At 52.3% G+C, this 24,298-nt stretch overlaps 1 protein-coding gene and 1 pseudogene across 5 annotated transcripts; one reads left to right on the top strand and one right to left on the bottom strand.

The window, feature by feature from the left end:
- Window positions 1-2,768: 2,768 nt before the first annotated feature.
- On the bottom strand, window positions 2,769-3,954 carry LOC142219238 (uncharacterized; annotated as a pseudogene).
- Window positions 3,955-8,373: 4,419 nt separating this feature from the next.
- LOC142219329 (uncharacterized) lies at window positions 8,374-22,357 on the top strand. Of its 5 annotated transcripts, none has more exons than XM_075288301.1 (14): window positions 8,374-8,658; window positions 13,141-13,292; window positions 13,413-13,607; window positions 13,700-13,823; window positions 14,089-14,177; window positions 14,435-14,552; window positions 15,864-16,030; window positions 16,156-16,347; window positions 16,440-16,563; window positions 17,060-17,148; window positions 17,853-17,931; window positions 19,346-19,437; window positions 19,547-19,655; window positions 20,219-22,357. In XM_075288301.1, exons 1-14 carry the CDS (start codon window positions 8,622-8,624, stop codon window positions 21,919-21,921), a joined length of 3,270 nt encoding a protein of 1,089 aa, XP_075144402.1. In that variant the 5' UTR covers window positions 8,374-8,621; the 3' UTR covers window positions 21,922-22,357. The 5 variants fall into 5 exon arrangements, with proteins under 5 accessions (XP_075144402.1, XP_075144403.1, XP_075144404.1 ...); XM_075288302.1 differs by having other exon boundaries at window positions 13,136-13,292; XM_075288303.1 differs by lacking the exon at window positions 8,374-8,658 and adding an exon at window positions 10,261-10,288 and having other exon boundaries at window positions 13,136-13,292.
- Window positions 22,358-24,298: the final 1,941 nt, after the last annotated feature.

Here is a 24,298-nt window from a genome sequence, read left to right as displayed (position 1 = left end):
AATGCCAGTTACAAAGCACCCTGAGGAATAAGCGGGCGCCCCCATTACCAGTGCTTCTGGCACGGGAATGGATTGGGCCTGGCTATGTCTTGAGTTGTCGATGAACAGGACCCATGTACGTGACCAGATCCATGTGTATACCTATTGAAATCTTGTAATAAAAGCAGTTTGACCACCGGGCTTGGCGTGCAATGAATAGAAGAATAACTGAAGTGACCCGATCCATGGTACATGGTTGTAGGCAACGTAAAACTCACGGCATGGGATTTAGTCCTGGATACTACGCACATATGTACTGGCATCAAATCTACAGCTGGTATCTACTAACATGCCAGTCATATAGCTCAAAAGAAGGGGTTAAACAATGGCTGCAGATAGATAAGTAAGGCTAGGGCTAGAGCACGACTGACGTGACCAAAGATCGCTGAATGGAGTTGTCCTGAGACGCGGAGGGTGCAGCCACTTCTGATCCTGCTCTGTTTGCAGCCATTCACTTAGATTAATGAAGGAGTTGTATTGATGGAAGACGTTGTGTGGCCCTAACAAGGAGAAGATACCGAACTACAACTTGACTGGAACCACTCACTGTAATACATTGCAAGTAAAATGTCCAGGCTACGTTTCGATTTGCTGTGAGACCCCACTGATATCTAAGCCATGTCCCCCTGTCTGGCTAGACGCATGTTATGTCACATACTGGGCACAAACATTGGTAAATCTAGCCTGAGATCTCATGCTAATCCCCCATGTACTCCCCTCGTGTGTCTACACTGTCTCGACAAAACAAACTGGAGTCCGGATATAACCCATTAACCTAAGAACTATTGTCCTTAACCGATGAAGTGTTAGCTGCCGTAAATCCGTCCGCTCCTCCAAGACTGACTCCTCGCCCCACTCGGAGTTCTCGTCCTAGTAAATGACCTGGCTCTCAGATGGTTTCCTCTTCTGCTTCTGACACTGAAGATATATACTTGTCCCCAAAGGAGGGGGATGTGATATATACTGCACATATGGTCATAGAGGAAGAGAAGATGTTTTCCACCACAGAAGATATGAAGACGTTAGTCATCTTTGTACAATATAAGACAAAATGTTTGGTGGTTTGAGCATACCTCCCAACTGTGCAAGGTCTGAATGAGGGGCAAAATGGGGCAAATTTACATATACCCCAGTTCCACCCACTTCCATTGGGCTCTACCCATTCTCATCCATGTCTCTTTGAATTCAGCTTTGACGGTACACCCCTGGGGGCCAGAGATATCGGTTATTATTGGCACAGATATCTCTCCACTGTCAGAAGGGCGGGCCTTATAGCCTATTGTCATCGCTAGGCGGTAAGGAACGCCCCCACTGACAGTACAATGCCATTGAAGGGTACAGTTGGGGGGGGGGGGGTTCTTCTAATGATGATGCTGAGCATTAAGGCCCGCCCTTCTGACGGGTAAAGGGATATCAGTGCTGAAACTAATGGCACCAATATCTCCAGCACCCAGACAAGTACCATCAAAGCCGAATTTATGAAACAGCAATTCTGACCTTTTTTCTGTTGCAGAGTCTTCCATGCCGTCTATAAATATACATTGGAAATAAATAGTAAAAAATTGGATTTTTGTACTCACCGTATAATCCTTTTCTCGTTGTATAATGGGGGGACAGCATCACGAGAGGTCCTAAAGTAGTCTCAGAGAGTGGGAAATACACCGCCATATGATGAACCTAGCGCACCGCCACTCGCAGAACCTCATACCCCAAGATGGCATCGCCACAGGCCACAATTGTTTATTAACTTTTCTTTTTTTTTTAAGAAAAAAATAAGACCTTTGGACGATTTGATTAGTTTATTGATATTTTTCATTGCGTATTTTCTCTATTGCTGATAATACCACAGCGGTGCTGCTTACAGGGGAATCCCGCCTTGAGTCACGACAACTGCCACTAGCAGGGTGGTCTGGGTCTCATAGTCATGGCTACAGGTGGGAGCACTGTTGTCTTCTTCTTGGTCTCTCAGTGGGACCACTGGTGTCTTCTTCCTGGTCTCGCAGTGGTAGCTACAGTTGGGACCACTGGTGTCTTCTTCTTGGTCTCACAGCCGTGGCTAAAGGTGGGAGCACTGGTGTCTTGGTCCTGGTCTCACAGTGGTAGCTACAGGTGGGACCACTGGCGTCTTCTTGGTCTCGTAGCCGTGGCTAAAGGTGGGAGCGCTGGTGTCTTCTTCCTGGTCTCGCAGTGGTAGCTACAGGTGGGACCACTGGTGTCTTCTTCTTGGTCTCGCAGCCGTGGCTAAAGGTGGGAGCACTGGTGTCTTCTTCCTGGTCTCGCAGTGGTAGCTACAGGTGGGAGCACTGTTGTCTTCTTCTTGGTCTCGCAGTGGGAGCACTGGTGTCTTGTTCCTGGTCTCACAGTGGTAGCTACAGGTGGGACCACTGGTGTCTTCTTGATCTCACAGCCGTGGCTAAAGGTGGGAGCGCTGGTGTCTTCTTCCTGGTCTCGCAGTGGTAGCTACAAGTGAGAGCACTGGTGTCTTCTTCTTGGTCTCGCAGCCGTGGCTAAAGGTGGGAGCACTGGTATCTTCTTCCTGGTCAGGCCTGGACACAGAGGAAGTGGCAATCACTGGCTCGGATAGATCGCTGCTGTGGCCATCGACTCCCTGAATGGGCATTTAAAGTTTGTTGAGCTGGGACCAGGGAATAGAAATGAGTAGGGGCTGGCAAGAATTGGACGTGTTGGGATTTCAGGGACGTAAGGGACCCATTCTGCCAGGGTATTAATGCGGCACCAGAATTGTATGAGTCTTCTCGTGCCGTCAAAGATTCCGTTTCTGTGCATACGATTTTTCACATTCGGAACATAAAAACTGATTTTCACCTGTGTGAAATTTCTGATGTGCAATAAGCTCCGGTTTCCACATAAAACTTTTCTCACAAATGGGACACAAGAATGGCTTCTCGGTCAGGTGGACTCTCACATGTGTTCTGAAATCAGATTTGACAGCAAAACATTTCCCGCACTCAGAGCAGGCACATGGCCTCCCCTCGTTGTGAATTTTGCGATGTGTGATAAGACCAGAATTCTCCCTGAAGAGTTTCCCGCACTCGGGACATGAATATGGCTTCTCACCAGTGTGAATTCTCTGATGTATTGCAAGAAGAGCCCGGCTGGCGAAACATTTGCTGCACTCAGTACACAGGAAAGGTTTCTCCCCCGTGTGAGTCCTTTCATGCCGCACAACTTCAGATTTGGTTGCAAACGGCTTTCTGCAGAAAAAGCACGAAAACGGCTTCTCCCCGTGTGAATTCTCTGGTGCTGTACAAGAGCCGATGAGTTGGTAAAACTTCTTCCACACTCAGAACAGGAAAATGGCTTTTCCCCCGTATGAATGCGCTGATGTAGAACAAGGTGGGCTTTACGTGCGAAGCATTTCCCGAACTCGGAGAAAGCGTACGGTCTTTCTCCCGTGTGAACCCTCTCGTGCTGAACCAGTTTAGACTTGTGTGAAAACACTTTTCCTCACTCCACTTCTCCTTGGTGTGACTTCTCATATGATCGAGCAGGCTGGCCCAAAACACAAACGGTTTCCCGCATTCAGAGCAAGAATACAGATTGACCCCCGTGTGAGTTCTCTGATGTATAACTAGACTTGACTTCTCCGCATAACACTCCGCACTCAGAGCACGTGAACGGCTTCTCCCCCGTGTGACTCTGCTCGTGTCTTACAAGGTGATGTTTATTAGTGAAGGATCTCCCGCAAGCAGAACAAGACAATGGCTTCTACCCCGTGTGCAGCCTACGGTGTGTCACTAGATGACGTTTGTGGGCAAAACATTTCCCACATACCGAGCAAGGAAATGGTTTCTCTCCTGTGTGAATTCTCTCGCGTTCAACAAGATTGTAAGGAAACCATTTGCCGCACTCTGAGCAAGAAAATCTCTTTTTTACTTGCGTGTATTTTCCCATGTTTGCGCCAAAAAAGACTCCACAATCCGAACACTGGGACGGCTCCTCGGTCTGTATTTTATGATGTTCGGAACCGTTTGCATCCACTGAAATGGTGGACAGACCTAATGAATACGCAAGAAATGGAAGTCATGTACAATGGAAGGGACTGTTCAGAAATGACATATTTATAACTTGTACGCCCGCAATTCTGGCTCCTGGACCCTCGTACGCCCACAGTTCTGGCTCCTGGACCTTCGTACGCCCGCAGTTCTGGCTCCTGGACCCTCGTACGCCCGCAGTTCTGGCTCCTGGACCCTCGTTCGCCCGCAGTTCTGGCTCCTGGACCCTCGTACGCCCGCAGTTCTGGCTCCTGAACCTTCGTACGCCCGCAGTTCTGGCTCCTGGACCTTCGTACGCCTGCAGTTCTGGCTCCTGGACCCTCGTACGCCCGCAGTTCTGGCTCCTGGACTCTCGTAGGCCCGCAGTTCTAGCTCCTGGACCCTCGTTCGTCCGCAGTTCTAGCTCCTGGACCCTCGTACGCCCGCAGTTCTGGCTCCTGGACCCTCGTACGCCCGCAGTTCTGGCTCCTGGATGCTCGTACGCCCGCAGTTCTGGCTCCTGGACCCTCGTAGCCCGCAGTTCTGGCTCCTGGACCCTTGTATGCCCGCAGTTCTGGCTCCTGGACTCCTGTACGCCCGCAGTTCTGGCTCCTGGACCCTCGTACGTCCGCAGTTCTGGCTCCTGGACCCTCGTACGCCCGCAGTTCTGGCTCCTGGACCCTCGTTCGCCTGCAGTTCTGCCTCCTGGACCCTCGTACGCCCGCAGTTCTGGCTCCTGAACCTTCGTACGCCGCAGTTCTGGCTCCTGGACCCTCGTACGCCCGCAGTTCTGGCTCCTGGATGCTCGTACGCCCACAGTTCTGGCTCCTGGACCCATGTACGCCCGCAGTTCTGGCTCCTGGACCCTCGTACACCTGCAGTTCTGGCTCCTGGATGCTCGTATGCCCGCAGTTCTGGCTCCTGGACCCATGTACGCCCGCAATTCTGGCTCCTGGACCATTGTACGCCCACAGTTCTGGCTCCTGGACCCTCGTACGCCCGCAGTTCTGGCTCCTGGACGCTCGTTCGCCCCCAGTTCTGGCTCCTGGACCCTCGTACGCCCGCAATTCTGGCTCCTGGACCCTCGTACGCCCGCAGTTCTGGCTCTTGGACCCATGTACGCCCGCAGTTCTGGCTCTTGGACCCATGTACGCCCGCAGTTCTGGCTCCTGGACCACCGTACGCCTGCAGTTCTGGCACCTGGACCTTCGTACGCCCGCAGTTCTGGCTCCTGGACCCTCGTACGCCCGCAGTTCTGGCTCCTGGATGCTCGTATGCCCGCAGTTCTGGCTCCTGGACCCATGTACGCCCGCAATTCTGGCTCCTGGACCATTGTACGCCCGCAGTTCTGGCTCCTGGACCCTCGTATGCCCGCAGTTCTGGCTCCTGGACCCTCGTTCGCCCCCAGTTCTGGCTCCTGGACCTTCGTACGCCCGCAGTTCTGGCTCCTGGACCCTCGTACGCCCGCAGTTCTGGCTCCTGGACCATTGTACGCCCGCAGTTCTGGCTCCTGGACCCTCGTACGCCCGCAGTTCTGGCTCCTGGACCCTCGTTCGCCCCCAGTTCTGGCTCCTGGACCCTCGTACGCCCGCAGTTCTGGCTCCTGGATGCTCGTATGCCCGCAGTTCTGGCTCCTGGACCCATGTACGCCCGCAATTCTGGCTCCTGGACCATTGTACGCCCGCAGTTCTGGCTCCTGGACCCTCGTACGCCCGCAGTTCTGGCTCCTGGACCCTCGTTCGCCCCCAGTTCTGGCTCCTGGACCTTCGTACGCCCGCAGTTCTGGCTCCTGGACCCTCGTACGCCCGCAGTTCTGGCTCCTGGACCATTGTACGCCCGCAGTTCTGGCTCCTGGACCCTCGTACGCCCGCAGTTCTGGCTCCTGGACCCTCGTTCGCCCCCAGTTCTGGCTCCTGGACCTTCGTACGCCCGCAGTTCTGGCTCCTGGACCCTCGTTCGCCCCCAGTTCTGGCTCCTGGACCCTCGTACGCCCGCAATTCTGGCTCCTGGACCCTCGTACGCCCGCAGTTCTGGCTCTTGGACCCATGTACGCCCGCAGTTCTGGCTCCTGGACCACCATATGCCCGCAGTTCTGGCTCCTGGACCTTCGTACGCCCGCAGTTCTGGCTCCTGGACCCTCGTACGCCCGCAGTTCTGGCTCCTGGACCCTCGTACGCCCGCAGTTCTGGCTCCTGGACGCTCGTATGCCCGCAGTTCTGGCTCCTGGACCCATGTACGCCCGCAGTTCTGGCTCCTGGACCCTCGTACGCCCGCAGTTCTGGCTCCTGGACCCTCGTTCGCCCCCAGTTCTGGCTCCTGGACCCTCGTACGCCCGCAGTTCTGGCTCCTGGATGCTCGTATGCCCGCAGTTCTGGCTCCTGGACCCATGTACGCCCGCAATTCTGGCTCCTGGACCATTGTACGCCCGCAGTTCTGGCTCCTGGACCCTCGTACGCCCGCAGTTCTGGCTCCTGGACCCTCGTTCGCCCCCAGTTCTGGCTCCTGGACCTTCGTACGCCCGCAGTTCTGGCTCCTGGACCCTCGTACGCCCGCAGTTCTGGCTCCTGGACCATTGTACGCCCGCAGTTCTGGCTCCTGGACCCTCGTACGCCCGCAGTTCTGGCTCCTGGACCCTCGTTCGCCCCCAGTTCTGGCTCCTGGACCTTCGTACGCCCGCAGTTCTGGCTCCTGGACCCTCGTTCGCCCCCAGTTCTGGCTCCTGGACCCTCGTACGCCCGCAATTCTGGCTCCTGGACCCTCGTACGCCTGCAGTTCTGGCTCTTGGACCCATGTACGCCCGCAGTTCTGGCTCCTGGACCACCATATGCCCGCAGTTCTGGCTCCTGGACCTTCGTACGCCCGCAGTTCTGGCTCCTGGACCCTCGTACGCCCGCAGTTCTGGCTCCTGGACCCTCGTACGCCCGCAGTTCTGGCTCCTGGACGCTCGTATGCCCGCAGTTCTGGCTCCTGGACCCATGTACGCCCGCAATTCTGGCTCCTGGACCATTGTACACCCACAGTTCTGGCTCCTGGACCCTCGTACGCCCGCAGTTCTGGCTCCTGGACGCTCGTTCGCCCCCAGTTCTGGCTCCTGGACCTTAGTACGCCCGCAGTTCTGGCTTAAATGTTAATGGCTGCAATCCTTTAATTACAAGGCTCCATAGATGGCAATGCACGTGTATTGCCGTCTATGGGAGATTGTGTGCGGGACTATTATCGCGGCTGTCTATAGCCCAGCCGCGATAGTAGTCTTGTAAGCACAGACGTGGGAGCTTGCAGTATGCTCCCGGTGGTCAGCGGAACAGGTCGGCTCGTGGGAGGTGAGCAGCCAGGAGCCGGCCTGCAACTTTGAAGGCATGGGGGGGGGACACTTGTATTGTAAGGCCTCCGGGTGTAGCGGAGAGCCGGTTATTCTTTGGGGATGTTGTGGCGGGCCGGCCCGTATGGGCTAGCCGGCGGGCTGTGGGGAAACGCTAGGGCGGAGGAGACTGGAGAAAGAGCAGGAGCATGTGTGCAGGGAACTTACCGCTGAGCAGGCAAAGCAAGGTAGGGAAGGCAAGTTTGAGGGTCGGGGATGACTGTGGAATGCCGGCATAGACTTGTGGCGGCGCGGGCCAGGCTTTCTGTGCGCTGTAGTGACGTGTAGGCAGGAAGTGTCCGTGTGGCCTCCTCAGTGCAGTGTAGTTCGCCTGGGGCTAGGAGTCCTGCTTTTGTGAGTCTCCTGCTAGGAAGTGTTTAGTGGCACAAAAAGTAGCCTGTGACTCAATCCTAAGGGAAAGCTAGGTTTGTGGAAATTTGCACGCAAATCCGTCCAGGCGTTTTAGCGTGATTGAGGAACAAACATCCAAACAACATTTATAATATTAGTATAATATTAGTAGGATGATCCTGGACTGCTCCAGTGTATATCACTGACAGATACGGACCACAACAAAATGGCGTCCGTGTTCTTCCCCTCAGGCCCACTATATAACGGTGATTTACCTCAGGGAGGATGAGGACCCGCAGCAGCCGTCAGCCCCCTGTAGTATCTCCTGTCACCGACTCGCATCATATGTAATACAATCCGTCTGCGCTTCTCTTACAGTACTACCTCAACTAGTCCCATGGACTACAACTCCCAGCAAGCATTGCAGCAACCCCCAGGGGAGCTCTAATCAGAGGTATAATGCTGATGCCGCTGTGCACGCCGGGAGATGTAGTCCTGGTGTAGGTCTATGGCAGCAGTGAGAGGCCGCAGTGCATGCCGGGAGATGTAGTCCATGTGCACGTCTATGGCAGCAGTGAGAGGCCGCTGTGAACTACAATTCCCAGAAACCCGGGAAGAGCCGCCTCACGGAGATGACTTATGTGGAGGCTTGGAGCGCCGGGCCGGGCCGTCTGAGGAGATCATCGCCCTGAGGGCATTTACCGGCAGATTATCTCCTGGGCCCCGGAGTCCTGGCCCGCCCGGGGGAGAGAACTACACGTCACACCGGGCCCACTGCTAGCCCCGCCCCTGCCCGGTCACCTGCTCATGACATCACCGAGATCCTGTAGACGTTCCCCAGGTTTCCGGGTTGGTTGTCAGGGTGTCCTGGAGAGGAGATGAACGAGACCGACAATGGAGGAGAGAAACCTGGAGGTGCGAGACCGACTACAGAGACCGGGGGGGACGTGACCGACTACAGAGACCGGGGGGGACGTGACCGACTACAGAGACCGGGGGGTACGTGACCGACTACAGAGACCGGGGGGGACGTGACCGACTACAGAGACCGGGGGGGACGTGACCGACTACAGAGACCGGGGGGGACGTGACCGACTACAGAGACCGGGGGGTACGTGACTGACTACAGCGACCGGGGGGTACGTGACTGACTACAGCGACCGGGGGGTACGTGACTGACTACAGAGACCGGGGGGGACGTGACCGACTACAGTGACCGGGGGGTACGTGACCGACTACAGAGACCGGGGGGTGCGTGACCGACTACAGAGACCGGGGGGTACGTGACCGACTACAGAGACCGGGAGGTACGTGACTGACTACAGAGACCGGGGGGTGCGTGACCGACTACAGAGACCGGGGGGTACGTGACCGACTACAGAGACCGGGGGGGGACGTGACCGACTACAGTGACCGGGGGGTACGTGACCGACTACAGTGACCGGGGGGTACGTGACCGACTACAGAGACCGGGGGGTACGTGACCGACTACAGAGACCGGGGGGTGCGTGACCGACTACAGCGACCGGGGGGTGCGTGACTGACTACAGCGACCGGGGGGTGCGTGACCGACTACAGAGACCGGGGGGTGCGTGACCGACTACAGCGACCGGGGGGTACGTGACTGACTACAGAGACCGGGGGGTGCGTGACTGACTACAGAGACCGGGGGGTGCGTGACTGACTACAGCGACCGGGGGGTGCGTGACTGACTACAGCGACCGGGGGGTACGTGACCGACTACAGAGACCGGGGGGTGCGTGACTGACTACAGCGACCGGGGGGTACGTGACTGACTACAGAGACCGGGGGGGACGTGACCGACTACAGAGACCGGGGGGTGCGTGACCGACTACAGAGACCGGGGGGTACGTGACCGACTACAGAGACCGGGGGGTACGTGACCGACTACAGAGACCGGGGGGGACGTGACCGACTACAGAGACCGGGGGGGACGTGACCGACTACAGAGACCGGGGGGGACGTGACCGACTACAGAGACCGGGGGGTACGTGACCGACTACAGAGACCGGGGGGTACGTGACCGACTACAGAGACCGGGGGGTACGTGACCGACTACAGAGACCGGGGGGTGCGTGACCGACTACAGAGACCGGGGGGTGCGTGACCGACTACAGAGACCGGGGGGTGCGTGACCGACTACAGCGACCGGGGGGTACGTGACCGACTACAGAGACCGGGGGGTACGTGACCGACTACAGAGACCGGGGGGTACGTGACCGACTACAGAGACCGGGGGGTACGTGACCGACTACAGAGACCGGGGGGTACGTGACCGACTACAGAGACCGGGGGGGACGTGACTGACTACAGCGACCGGGGGGGACGTGACTGACTACAGCGACCGGGGGGACGTGACTGACTACAGCGACCGGGGGGACGTGACTGACTACAGCGACCGGGGGGTGCGTGACCGACTACAGAGACCGGGGGGTGCGTGACCGACTACAGAGACCGGGGGGGACGTGACTGACTACAGAGACCGGGGGGTACGTGACCGACAATGGAGGAGAGAAACCTGGAGGTGCGAGACCGACTACAGAGACCGGGGGGGACGTGACTGACTACAGCGACCGGGGGGTACGTGACCGACTACAGCGACCGGGGGGTGCGTGACTGACTACAGCGACCGGGGGGTACGTGACTGACTACAGAGACCCGGGGGGACGTGACCGACTACAGAGACCGGGGGGTGCGAGACCGACTACAGAGACCGGGGGGTGCCTGACTGACTACAGAGACCGGGGGGTGCCTGACTGACTACAGAGACCGGGGGGTACGTGACCGACTACAGAGACCGGGGGGTGCCTGACTGACTACAGAGACCGGGGGGTGCCTGACTGACTACAGAGACCGGGGGGTACGTGACCGACTACAGAGACCGGGGGGTGCCTGACTGACTACAGAGACCGGGGGGTGCCTGACTGACTACAGCGACCGGGGGGTACGTGACCGACTACAGAGACCGGGGGGTACATGACCGACTACAGAGACCGGGGGGTGCCTGACTGACTACAGAGACCGGGGGGTGCCTGACTGACTACAGCGACCGGGGGGTACGTGACCGACTACAGAAACCGGGGGGTACGTGACTGACTACAGAGACCGGGGGGTGCCTGACTGACTACAGCGACCGGGGGGTGCCTGACTGACTACAGAGACCGGGGGGTACGTGACCGACTACAGAGACCGGGGGGTACGTGACCGACTACAGAGACTGGGGGGTGCCTGACTGACTACAGAAACCGGGGGGTACGTGACCGACTACAGAGACCGGGGGGGACGTGACTGACTACAGAGACCGGGGGGTACGTGACTGACTACAGAAACCGGGGGGTACGTGACTGACTACAGAAACCGGGGGGTACGTGACCGACTACAGAAACCGGAGGGTACGTGACCGACTACAGAGACCGGGGGGTACGTGACCGACTACAGAAACCGGGGGGTACGTGACTGACTACAGAGACCGGGGGGTACGTGACCGACTACAGAAACCGGGGGGTACGTGACTGACTACAGCGACCGGGGGGTATGTGACCGACTATAGAAACTAGGGGGTACGTGACCGACTACAGAGGAGAGAGAGCTGGGGGGGATGGTGTTTGACTACAGGTGAGAGAGAGCCGACTACAGAGGAGAGAGGGACGACTACAGAGTAGATAGAGAGCCGACTACAGAGTAGATAGAGAGCCGACTGCAGAGTAGATAGAGAGCCGACTGCAGAGTAGATAGAGAGCCGACTGCAGAGTAGATAGAGAGCCGACTGCAGAGTAGATAGAGAGCCGACTGCAGAGTAGATAGAGAGCCGACTGCAGAGTAGATAGAGAGCCGACTGCAGAGGAGAGAGAGCCGACTGCAGAGGAGAGAGAGCCGACTGCAGAGGAGAGAGAGCCGACTGCAGAGGAGAGAGAGCCGACTGCAGAGGAGAGAGAGCCGACTGCAGAGGAGAGAGAGCCGACTGCAGAGGAGAGAGAGCCGACTGCAGAGGAGAGAGAGCCGACTGCAGAGGAGAGAGAGCCGACTGCAGAGGAGAGAGAGCCGACTACAGGGGGGAGAGAGAGCCGACTACAGGGGGGAGAGAGAGCCGACTACAGGGGGGAGAGAGCGCCGACTACAGAGGAGAGAGAGAGCCGACTACAGAGGAGAGAGAGAGCCGACTACAGGGGGGAGAGAGCGCCGACTACAGGGGGGAGAGAGCGCCGACACAGAGGAGAGAGAGCCGACTACAGAGGAGAGAGAGCCGACTACAGGGGGGGGAGAGAGCCGATTACAGGGGGGAGAGAGAGCTGGGGTTATGTGACTAACTATAGAAGATGGAGACAGCTGGGCGATATATCTGACATGTATAACAGACGTATATTGCAGCCCCTCCATCACTGACTCCTGGTGGTAACGTGTTTGCATGTTGTGTACATTTGCCCCTCACCCAATCTCTGTCCATGGGTCCCTCCATTGAGAGCCTTCATTTCCTATTGGTATAGATCCTGCGGTCTCTCCCGTCAGTCGCTGGTTCCAGTTGACATTGGCTCCAGTTGCTGCACCCACCGGCCTGGCCGGATGGGTGCAGGATTCGGCTCTCACCACCTTTCTCCTCAGTCTCCTACTGGATTGATGGAGAGATATTAAAGGGATTGTCTGGCCCCAAATTGATTTTCTCTTTTTCATATGGATGACGAGACTTAACTCTTTGATCAGGTGACCCTAATGGAAGTCTTGGGCTTAGTTCGCTTCGGAGTCGGAAGCTTTGTTCGGCGCACAGTCCATCTTAATTTAGCACAATGAACACAAATTGTGAGGAATTTCCATCTTGGCCGTGGAAGCGATTCCTATCGTCGAGACCTCGTCTTAATCTTGTGATTTAGCAATGGGCTCGCGTAAATCCTACAGATCCTCTTCTGCAAAGTTTCGTTCAGTTGATATTGATGAGGCCGTGATGGCTTCTGTTGGTGCCACCAGTAGCTGAAGATCTTCTCGCTTGAGAGGCTTCTCTTCATTATTTTTTTTCCTGTTCTCTGGGCTGATCCACAAGAACCCCAGAACATTATTTTTACCACTTACTCCACGATTAGAGGAGACCACGTTACACCCTATGAGCCGTGTGGTCTGAGTAGGTCTTTACGTGGACATGGGCTTCCAACACTTCACCTCTGACTCCTTGTAGATGCTTTCAGCTCAACGGTCTACAAGCCTTGTGTCCTCTGATCTTACGAAACTCGTAGAGTCTTTTTTTCACTTCCACCTGTCATTTCTTTCTAGAAGACATTTGGGAGGTGACCAGTCATGTCTGACCTCAGGCCAAGTCTATCTCTAAACTAACCAGATTTCTTTACGGTTTTGAGGATAAGAATTTTCATTCATGTTCCTCCAGTACAGAAGCTTGTGTGGTGAAGAATCCTCATAATCTCCTTCAAAAGACCATGGACAACTCCTTGACTGATCTTCACTTGATGAATAAATCCAGAACTAAGATGACTGACTGTATACTAAACCTGAGCCTGGAGATCATCTACCTGCTGAGCGGAGAGGTGAGGGATTGTGGGAAATCTGTCCCATGAGCTGACTCTTATCTCTAGTAATAACACAGGAGAGGTGAGGGATTGTGGGAATGTCTATAGTGATATTTATCAGGGTCTCTCCATACTCAGGACTACACAGTAGTGAAGAAGACATCTGATAAGTATGTGACCCCCAGCAGCCGCCCCCCCCATGTGTCAGGAGGATGGAGCAGGAGCCCGAGCCCCATCATGGAGCCTTCACCTCACTCACTGATACCTGAGAGCAACAACGAGCAGAAGATCCTGGAGCTGACCAACAAGATGATCTGTCTGCTGAGCGGAGAGGTGAGCGCTGCTGGGAATGCTGGGACATTAGACACTAACACAAGGGATGATGTGTCTGGAGGATGATGAGGACGGTATCATTGTGTTGTCAGGTTCCTATAAGGTGTCAGGATGTCACCGTCTATTTCTCCATGGAGGAGTGGGAGTATTTAGAAGGACACAAGGATCTGTACAAGGAGGTGATGATGGACGACCCCCAGACCCTCACATCACCAGGTAAGAGGAGTGATGGTAGAGAGCAGTATGGAGGGGCCCCTAGATCCCCCCCCCCATCATCTGACCCTCACATCACCAGGTAAGAGGAGAGATGGTAGAGAGCAGTATGGAGGGGCCCCTAGATCCCCCCCCCCCATCATCTGACCCTCACATCACCAGGTAAGAGGAGAGATGGTAGAGAGGAGTATGGAGGGGCCCCTAGATCCCCCCTCCATCTGACCATCCCATATACACAATGTATTCAGTCACTGTGTGTGTCCTACAGATGGATCCCGTGAAAGAAACCCATCAGGGAGATGTCCCCGTCCTTTGTATTCCAAGGATTGTCCAGAAGAAGATGGTGATGTCCTACAGGTAGAGAGAACTGAACAAACCTACCTAAATGAAATCCCACGTACAGTAAAACTTCTTTCAGGAGACCCCACCCATTTCTCATGGTGCCGCCCTACATATGACGGTTTACCACTGCAGTTTGGATTGGTGGTCTCTGTACGTGACATGTTATCAGCAGTTTCTATATGTTGAGGATTTGCCTCATCCATCTAAAAATTACTGAAAGGTCTTCTGCTCTCTTCAATCTTTCGGCTGCCTGTCCTGATGTCCATCCACAGAAGATTGCAGGAGATGGCTTGCTCGATCAGAAGTCTGAAGCTCAAGCTGGTAAAGACAAGACCTGCATTACTCCAGATCTCCATTGTGAAGAAGAGGAGGCTGAAGACGTCAGCCCAGGTGAACAGTAATCCCTTACAGTCTGCCCTTTTCGGGGTGACGGGCGCCTTCACCCCTGTCACACTTATGTTCTCCTCCTGGAGTCTTGTCATGGCTTATTATCAGAGGAACATATCGAGCCCTTACGCCGACTTGTCATCCCTGAACTTCCTGATCTTTGTGCAAAATCTGCCACTAAGACCCAGCGACATCGGTGAAAACAGGCGGCTGGTTAACCCCTTAGATGCTATGTACAAGATCAAATCCGCTTCCTCTTACGACACCCAGCAAGTATTTCCCGCAGAACGTGGCACATGCCCATCAGACGCTTGTCTCGGGAGTTCATGTAGGTTAGGCCCGCTTCTTCGTTTTCTCGGAGACACAACTTACTAGATTATTATGGCCACCTCCAGGACTCCATTACATACAATAGTTTTCTAGAACTATTGACGCAGAATTGGCCTGAGCGTTGTGCTCTTTTTACCCCTCCCCAATCAGGCGTCCTCCATCCTAGTCTTTCTGACTACTGGTTTTCCCTGACCAGATGACTTCTTGTCTTCTACTGCCAAAAGCCTTAGATGCTAAAGATACCCGGCATCTAGAATTCTGCAGGACCTTCAACCACGTGACGAAGGTCCTTCACGTACCATACACCAGTATGTGTATATACCGTGTGTGTATGAAGATCACAAAGGCATGGGGGGGCTTGGCAAGCCCTCCGCTAAGTATTCTAGTGTAGAGAGGTGATATTGGCCTTTTCTTGTGGTGAACGTGCACTGTAACCCCTGTTCTGTGTCTCGCGCGCCCCACTTTGTGAATGGGGGAAAAGTGGCCCAGGGAGTGTACAGCCCAGAAATATAACTGTTATGGTTTTTATTACATCAGAGATACAGGATAAATACCTGAGTGTGCTAAGGCGGGGGAGGGGGTAATGAGAGTTATAGATTGGGGCAGGAAGGCTGTATATACTCCAAGTAGTGACTGACCCTGGAGGTAATGCCAGATGAGGTGCAGGTATATAATACAGCTGGCACCTGACGTGTGTGTGCGAGTATAGTTTCCGAGTCTCCCAGGAACACATCGTCTTTAATTGTTTTCATCTTATGGGTGAGATGAATCTTTTACAATCTATATATAATATATACCTACATTCCACACCATGTTGGAGTATTGCACATCCCGCAGAAGTGATGGGGGAAGAACCAGATCTGCTCAAAGAAGAAATGCCAATATTTTTTGTCAATATTTCATCACATATTTCTAATCCGGGCTGCGCTCGCTCACGGGGTCGTCCTTCACTTTGTGACCCGACTCTGCTTTCTTTATGTATAGGTTCCCACAATACAAGATCCCCCCAGATGGAGTCTCCGCATAGAAAGAGTCCTACTGTCTTGTGGAGGAAGCAAAAAGACCCCCCAAAGACGGACAAGCACAGGAGCATGGTACATGAGAACTTACTAAACCTGGCCCTGGAGATCATCTACCTGCTGAGCGGAGAGGTGAGGGATTGTGGGAAATCTGTCCCATGAGCTGACTCTTCTCTCTAGTAATAACACAGGAGCGGAGAGGTGAGGGATTGTGGGAATGTCTATAGTGATATTTATCAGGGTCTCTCCATACTCAGGACTACACAGTAGTGAAGAAGACATCTGATAAGTATGTGACCCCCAGCAGCCGCCCCCATGTGTCAGGAGGATGGAGTAGGAGTCTGAGCCCCATCATGGAGCCTTCACCTCACTCACTGACACCTGAGAGCAACAACGAGCAGAAGATCCTGGAGCTGACCAACAAGATGATCTGTCTGCTGAGCGGAGAGGTGAGCGCTGCTGGGAATGCTGGGACATTAGACACTAACACAAGGGATGATGTGTCTGGAGGATGATGAGGACGGTGTCATTGTGTTGTCAGGTTCCTATAAGGTGTCAGGATGTCACCGTCTATTTCTCCATGGAGGAGTGGGAGTATTTAGAAGGACACAAGGATCTGTACAAGGAGGTGATGATGGACGACCACCAGACCCTCACATCACCAGGTAAGAGGAGAGATGGTAGAGAGCAGTATGGAGGGGCCCCTAGATCCCCCCCACCATCATCTGACCCTCACATCACCAGGTAAGAGGAGAGATGTAGAGAGCAGTATGGAGGGGCCCCTAGATCCCCCCCCCCATCATCTGACCCCCACATCACCAGGTAAGAGGAGAGATGGTAGAGAGGAGTATGGAGGGGCCCCTAGATCCTCCCCATCATCTGACCCCCACATCACCAGGTAAGAGGAGTGATGGTAGAGAGCAGTATGGAGGGGCCCCTAGATCCCCCCCCATCATCTGACCCTCACATCACCAGGTAAGAGGAGTGATGGTAGAGAGCAGTATGGAGGGGCTCCTAGATCCCCCCCCCCCCCCATGATCTGACCCTCACATCACCAGATAAGAGGAGTGATGGTAGAGAGCAGTATGGAGGGGCCCCTAGATCCCCCCCCCCCCCAATCACATATACACAATGTATTCAGTCACTGTGTGTCCCCTACAGATGGATCCAGTGAGAGAAACCCCCCGAACTGTCCTCTGTATACCCCGGACTGTCCTGGAGAAGATCGTGATGTCCCGCAGGATGATCAGGTAGATGGATTGGAGGTCTGACCAACTACTTGATTATTATTAAAGGGATTCTACCATTAAAATCAAATATTTTCTCGCTAACAAGTAGGGATAGCCTTAGGAAGAATACTCTGCACCGCTGTTCCGTAGAAATCCCGGTTTTCGCTGGTATGTAAAAGAGTTCTCTCGCAGCTTCTGGGGACGGTCGCTGGCGCTCAAACAGCACTGTGGGTGTCCCCAATGCTGCAGGAGAACTTTCCAGTGCCACCTCCATCTTCCTCAGGAACGTCCTCTTCCTGTGTCTTCTTCCGGGGGTTGGCTTCAAACTTCTAGGCCTCTGGCCGCGCATGCCCGCCACCCACAAGAAAATGGCCACTTACAATAATGTGTAAGCGACCATTTTCTTGTGGCCAGTGGGCATGCGCAGTCGGCTTTGCCCGGGGCCTAGATGTTTGAAACTAACCCCCGGAAGAAGACGCATGAAAAGGACGTTCCTGAAGAAGATGGAAGCGGTGCTGGATAGTTCTCTTGCATACCAGCTAAAACCGAGATTTCTACGGAACGGCATCGCAGAGAAGACCTCTAAAGGTAGGAGAAGAATAGTCTTTTCTAAGGCTATCCCTACGTGTTAGCGAGAAAATATTCGATTTTAATGGTAGAATACCTTTAACGTCGAGTCATTAGACAAAGTTATTTTTTAATGATTTATTTTGCTGTCTGTTTAGGATGAAGATCTGCTTCACATTAAAGTTGAAGTTATCGATGAAGAAGAAGAGGAGATATTTTCGAGGCCTGACCAGCAGTGTAAGTTACTGGTTGTTTTTGGGGTGCTCTAGACTCCCCATTACCCCCCCCCCCCATCATCTCACATCACATACGAGGGGGGACCCAAAAGTTTCCAGAATGAGGCTGTTTTCGTAGTACGGGATTCTGCAGCTACTTATTTGTTCAACCACGCCTTCTCAGTCAGTGTCCCAAGCAGCGTTAATGCGGAAAGTTTCATCTACCCGCAGTGAATTTTCTTGCAAGAGCTGTTTTGTCCAGCCGTCGTTTTTCTTCATGGAGGAGTTTTATGAGCAGCGCGGCTGTGAAGTTTTGCTTTCTACTTGGGAAAAAAAAGCATCGGAAACCGTTCAAATGTTGAAGACCGCTTACAAGGATGACGCTATGTGTCAAGCTCAAGTTTACTCGTGGTTCACCCGCTTTAAAAATGATGAAATGTCAATTGATGATCAACCGCGTTCTGGACGTCCGTCAACTTCCCGAACGGACGAAAGTGTCCAAAAAAATCAACGAGCTCGTGCGTGAAGATCGACGACGAACCATTGAAGAACTCGAAGAGTTGTCTGGAGTGAATCAGAGCTCGATTCAGCGCATTTTACCGGAGGATTTGGGCATGTCACGGGTCGCTGCAAAGTTTGTGCCGCGGCTCTTGATGGATCAACAGAAAGAGCGTCGCATCGAAACTATGAAAGTGCCGTGCCATGAAAGAACATGCCGAAACCGACCCAGAATTTTTTTCTAAAATTATTACGGGAGATGAGTCTTGGTTCTATGCTTACGACCCGGAAAGCCTTTGAAAGACGTCATCCTCGACCCGCGTCAAAAAGGTTCATCAAGTGAAGTCCGATGTGAAGACAATGGTCATTTGTTTTTTCGATGTAAAAAGGGATTGTGCACTCGGAATTCGTTCCAACAGGTCAGACCGTCAACCAGATTTTCTACTTGGGGGTTCTCGAGGTTGCGCAACAGTGTGCGGCGAAAAAGGCCCGAAATGTGGTAGTCTGGTGATTGGTTTTTCCACCACGACAATGCCCCAGCCCACACCGCCATCTCGATGACCACTTTCATGGCAAGAAATGGCATGGCTGTCTTGCCCCACCCACCCTATTCACCCGATATGGCTCACAGTGACTTTTTTTTATTCCCACGAATGAAGAGGAACCTGAAGGGGAAGCGTTTCGCCGACGTGGAGGAGGTGAAGAGGAAAACAACGTAGGCGCTTGCACACATCAAAGTAGATGAGTTTAAAAAAATTTTTTGAACAATGGCAGACGAGATTTGACAAGTGTATTGCCACTAAAGGAGAGGACTTTGAAGGAGATTGAAGGAATTTTGTACAAAAAAATAAATACACGCTTCAAAAACAACTTTTCTTGAAACTTTTGGGTACCCTCTCGTATACGCACTGTATTAACCCACAATGTATGTCCTACAGGTGAATCCAGTGAGAGACATTCACCAGAGAGATGTCCATTGTATTCCCAGGATTGTCTAGAAGGAAATCTCGATGTCCCGCAGGATTCTCAGGTATGTGAGGCTGGAGTGTTCCCCACATACTCAGTTAGGTTCCTTAAAGATTTCTCCTACGTGTCTCCTCGGTTAAACATTCACTTTTCTGTTCCTCATGTTGCTGCAGGGTGAAGATTTAATTGATATTAAAGTTGAGGTTGTGGATGAAGGTGAGACATATGTGATGGGCCACCGTCCGTGTAAGGAGGAGCAGATCCCTGTAGATATCGGCCAAGGTGAGGAATGAGCGCTGCATACACGTCCTTGTACAGTGACTCCATGGTAATGGCGCACAGTACAGAGGTCAGTGGTGGACAACTCTGTTTAGGGTCTTGTGCTATTTGATGACCACTCTGTGTGTTATCCATCCCCTTGCCTTGTAGTGTGAGTACTCCGTGTAAGAGAATGGTCGTCTACAAGGCCAAGTCCACCATTGCTCAGTAATAAAGTTCATGGGACGACCTATGAGTCCATCATGGTTTTAGAAAATCCATCTATATTAAAGGGGTTGTCCAGGGTAAACTTTTAAAGTTTAAATCTGGTGGGGGCAGTGGAAAAAAAAAATACATGCTCACCTCTCCCCGTTGCTCCAGTGTTGTCCCGGAGCAATGGTTTCTTTACTCTCCCGTTTCTCTTCCGGCGTTATGCAGGGCTCAGGACCCATGACATAACAGGCAGTGACATTCAGGCCCTTCACTGATTGGCCTTACCAGTCAACGAGGTCTTAACATCCAAATATCCTTCTTTTTTTCCTTGATACCTAGAAAGCAATAACTAACATGGCTTTCATTTTCATCAGGTTGCCATATCCCAGGTGGAGAAAACCTTCTACCTCCAGATTATGAAACAGAAGATAACATCGCTCCAGATTTTTGTTACGAAGACCCATTGATGCTGAACATGCATCATGGTCCCGCTCCATTCTCCGATCCCTTATATCCTGAGGGCCATCCTGAGAAGACGCACAGCTTTACACCTGACCCCAATCACAGAGTGTTTAAGATATTCCCTTGTTCTGAATGCGGCAGACGTTTTGCCCGGAGGGCAAATCTTTTGAGACATAAGAGAAGCCACACGAGGCCTTTTTTCTGTGCCGACTGCGGAAAATCGTTTACGTTCAAATTCCGTCTTATAGAACATCAGAGATTTCACACGGGAGAGAAGCCCTTCGCCTGCCCGGAATGTGGGAAGTGTTTCATGCACAGAGAAAATCTGTTTAAACATAAAAAAACGCACAATGGAGATCGACCCTTTATATGCGACGAGTGCGGCAAATCGTTTTCTCAGAAATCCTATCTCATAGAACATCTCAAGTTCCACATGGGGGAGAAGCCATATTCATGTTCCGAATGCGGGAAGCCTTTTAGCAAAAAATCTGTTCTGGTGAAACATCTGAGAATCCACGCCGAGCAGAAGCCACTGATATGTTTTGAATGTGGGAAATGTTTTACTAAGAAGGCCATGTTGGCGAAACATCAGAGATCGCACCTGGGACTTAGCGCTTATATATGTACAGAATGTGGCAAGTGTTTTAAGAAGAAGTCTGTGCTGGTCGACCATCAGAGAACTCACACGGGGGAGAGGCCTTTTCCATGTATGGAATGTGGGAAAAGTTTTACGAAGAAATCTGTTCTTGTGGCACATCAGAGAATTCACACGGGGGAGAAGCCATTTTCATGTTTGGAATGTGAGAAGTGTTTTACCCAGAAGTCCGGTCTTATTGCACATCAGAAAGTTCACGAAGGAAAGAGGAAACGGTTTTCGTGCCTGGAATGTGGTGAATGTAAGTGTATCTGTACCGATTATATCACTGCGTCCCAGCAAACCGAAGAGAAAGAAGAGAAACCGTATTTATGTCTACATTGTGGTAAATGCTTCACCCAGAAAGCGGGCCTTGTAAAGCATCAGAGAATTCACACAGGGGACCGGCCATTTTCATGTTTGGAATGCGGGAAATGCTTTACCCTTAAGGATCGTCTTGAGAGACATCAGAGAAGTCACTCGGGGGAGAAGCCATTTTCTTGCTCCGTGTGCGGGAAGAGTTTTACTCATAAGTCTAGTCTTGCCGACCATCAGAGAACTCACACAGGGGAGAGGCCATTTCCATGCTTGGAGTGTGGGAAGTGTTTTATTCAGAAGTCAGATCTCGTAAGACACCAGAGAATTCATTCTGGGGAGAAGCCATATTCATGTACAGAGTGTGGGAAAAGTTTTATCCACAGATCAGACCTTGTCGTCCATCAGAGGATTCACACGGGGGAGAAGCTGTATTCTTGTGCCGAATGCGGGAGAGGTTTTACACGTAGAAGTCAGTTTGAGATTCATCAGAGAAGCCACACCGGAGAGCGCCCATTTACTTGTCCAGAGTGTGGAAAATGTTTTAACCAGAAATCCAATCTTGTTAGACATCAAGGAACGCACTACCTCTCGAAAGTCACCAAAATGTCTCTTCTGGATGGGATCACCATTGATGTCCCACACTCCCAGATGCTGGTTACCTAAACTCCATGGATCCATGGTTGGTCGAGTGTTGTGGCGCCGTTCAAGACATTCTGTGGGTCTGAGGAGATCCTTGGACCCAGCTAACCCCATCATCTTGTTGGCAGGATTCATTTCTCCTTGGCATGCTGTGAACATGAAGGTCATGGCGCTCATCTTGATGTTGACCTGGGATCTACACTACAGACTCTTCTTAAAATTTGACTTCAAACACTGAAGTTAAAAAGTAGAAAGTTGTTGATTGTGTCTGAATGGGGGGGGGGGGGGGGGGTGGAGAAGACTTGCAGATATCTGTTACGTCTAGCCATGGGGCTTTATCACATATGTGTGTAAATAAATGGAATGTATTGGCCTGTACCAGCCGTCTACTGGTTTCTCTCCCCATTTTGTCTCTTCCCACACGTCATTGTTTCACCTCTATGATTGTGATTTTTCAGATGTTGGAAAATAATTTAATATATTTTAAGTTCATGAAATCGGTTTTGTTTTCTTTTTTCCTACATTATATACTTCCATATTGTCATGGTGAAAGTCAAACCTGCTCCCTGGCAGCATGCCAGGTGGAGCGATTGTCTCCTAACTAGGGTTGAGCAATTGGGATCGAAAAAGATCGGACTCGGATCAGCGATCGAGTAAATTGCACGATCGCAATCGGAATTCTGATCCTGATCTTTTTCGGCGGGATCAAGGTCTCACGTTAGTTCCCACAATGCTTGGCTACTGGCCAATCATTGTGGGAAAAGCTAACATGATGCCTGAAACTCAGACACCATGTTAGCTATGGGCAGTATTGTGATGGGTTGTTGGCAGCATCATCACAGCCCTCTATATAATGGCTGTGTTGATTCTGATCCACCATTTTCTTGACATCCTAGCTAGGGAGAGGAGCTCAGTTGTCCCTAGGGAGAGGAGCTCAGTTGTAGCTAGGGTCAATGTAGGCAGGTGCTTAACTCTGCTAGTGAGGGTATAAGCAGGTAGCATAGGTAGGTTAACATTTGTAAAAACACTCTCTCTCTCTCTCTCTCTCTCTCTCTCTCTCTCTCTCTCTCTCTCTCTCTCTCTCTCTCTCTCTCTATATATATATATTTGGAAGATTATTTTCCCTTAGCTCAAACAGCAGCACAAATGGGGGTATAATCCTGCCCCTGTGTACTGTTAGGACAGGTGGGATTTTTTAATTAGCTAACAGACTTCTTCCCCTATAACAGGCCGAGAGACCTCCTCCCCCCCGTGTTAGTCCAAAAGTATAACAAAATTTAAATACAATACATATCAATTCTAAGTACAGTTAACAAGACAAGGGAGGGATCCTTGTGCTGCTGGTTGGGCTAAGGGAAAACAGATTATCATTCATAATCTTCCATTCCACCTACGCCCAACAGCAGCACAAATGAGGATTTAGCAAGTATAATATCCACTAGGGTGGGGGGGTCTTGGCAGACTGACTCCAAGACCGATTCCCCGAAGGCTACAGACCCTGAAGTACGCCAGTCCAGTCTATAATGTCTGGCGAAGGTGAGGTGCGAACTCCAGGATGCGGCACCGCATATTTGCTCTAGTGAGAGTGAACGTCTCTCCACCCAAAAAGTTGATACCGCTCTGGTAGGGTGTGCCCGTACGAACTCTGGTACTGGAAGATCCTGGGAGCGAAGCGAGCATGAGATGGCCTCTTTAATCGACCTTGACAAGGTGGTTTTGGATGCTTTAGCTCCTTTGTTATGGCCACAGACATTAACCAGCAGGTTTTCTGACCTTCGGAAGGGTTCTGTACGCTCCAAGTATATGCGAAGTGCTCTGACCAAATCCAACCTGTGCATCCTTTCCTCTATCTCAGAAGCAGGAGAGGGAAAAAAAGTTGGTAGAGAAATCACCTGATTTATGTTGGAAAAAGTGGGAACCTTCGGTAAAAAAGCTGGGACAAACCTCAACTGTACTCTATCCGGAAAAAAAGAGATGAATGGCTCAGAGGCCGCCAAGGCCTGTAATTCGCCAACCCTTTTGGCGGAGATTATTGCCAGTAAAAACGTTACCTTATAGGAAAGGTATCTTCAGTCCGCTTCTGACAAGGGTTCAAAGGGGATCACATAACTCCTGTAGAACAGCCGCCAAGTCCCAAGAGGGAACCAGGGGATGGACCTGGGGGCGGAGCCTCGACGCCCCTCTGAGAAATTGCTTTATTAGAGGATCTTGAGACAATCTGGTCCCCAGAAGAGCGGAAAGGGCTGATACTTGAACCTTTAGAGGGGCCGGAGTTAATTTCTCTAGGCCATCGTGTAGGAACTCCAAGACCGATTCGATGGTAGAATCGCTGATTTGCTTCCTCCTACACCAGTCCTGGAGTATCCGGGAGATCCGTTAGTAGCTCCAGTTAGTGGAATCC

Source organism: Leptodactylus fuscus, chromosome 10, assembly GCF_031893055.1.
Source record: "Leptodactylus fuscus isolate aLepFus1 chromosome 10, aLepFus1.hap2, whole genome shotgun sequence".
Lineage (NCBI taxonomy): Eukaryota > Metazoa > Chordata > Amphibia > Anura > Leptodactylidae > Leptodactylus > Leptodactylus fuscus.
This window is presented reverse-complemented; position numbering and strand designations above follow the sequence as displayed.

Coding starts and splice junctions, on each gene's coding strand:
- LOC142219329 (XM_075288301.1), top strand. CDS start 8,622: ATGAACGAGACCGACAATGGAGGAGAGAAACCTGGAG. Junction 17,932..19,345: donor TTCGAGGCCTGACCAGCAGT/GTAAGTTACTGG, acceptor TATGTCCTACAG/GTGAATCCAGTGAGAGACAT. Junction 19,656..20,218: donor CCCTGTAGATATCGGCCAAG/GTGAGGAATGAG, acceptor CATTTTCATCAG/GTTGCCATATCCCAGGTGGA.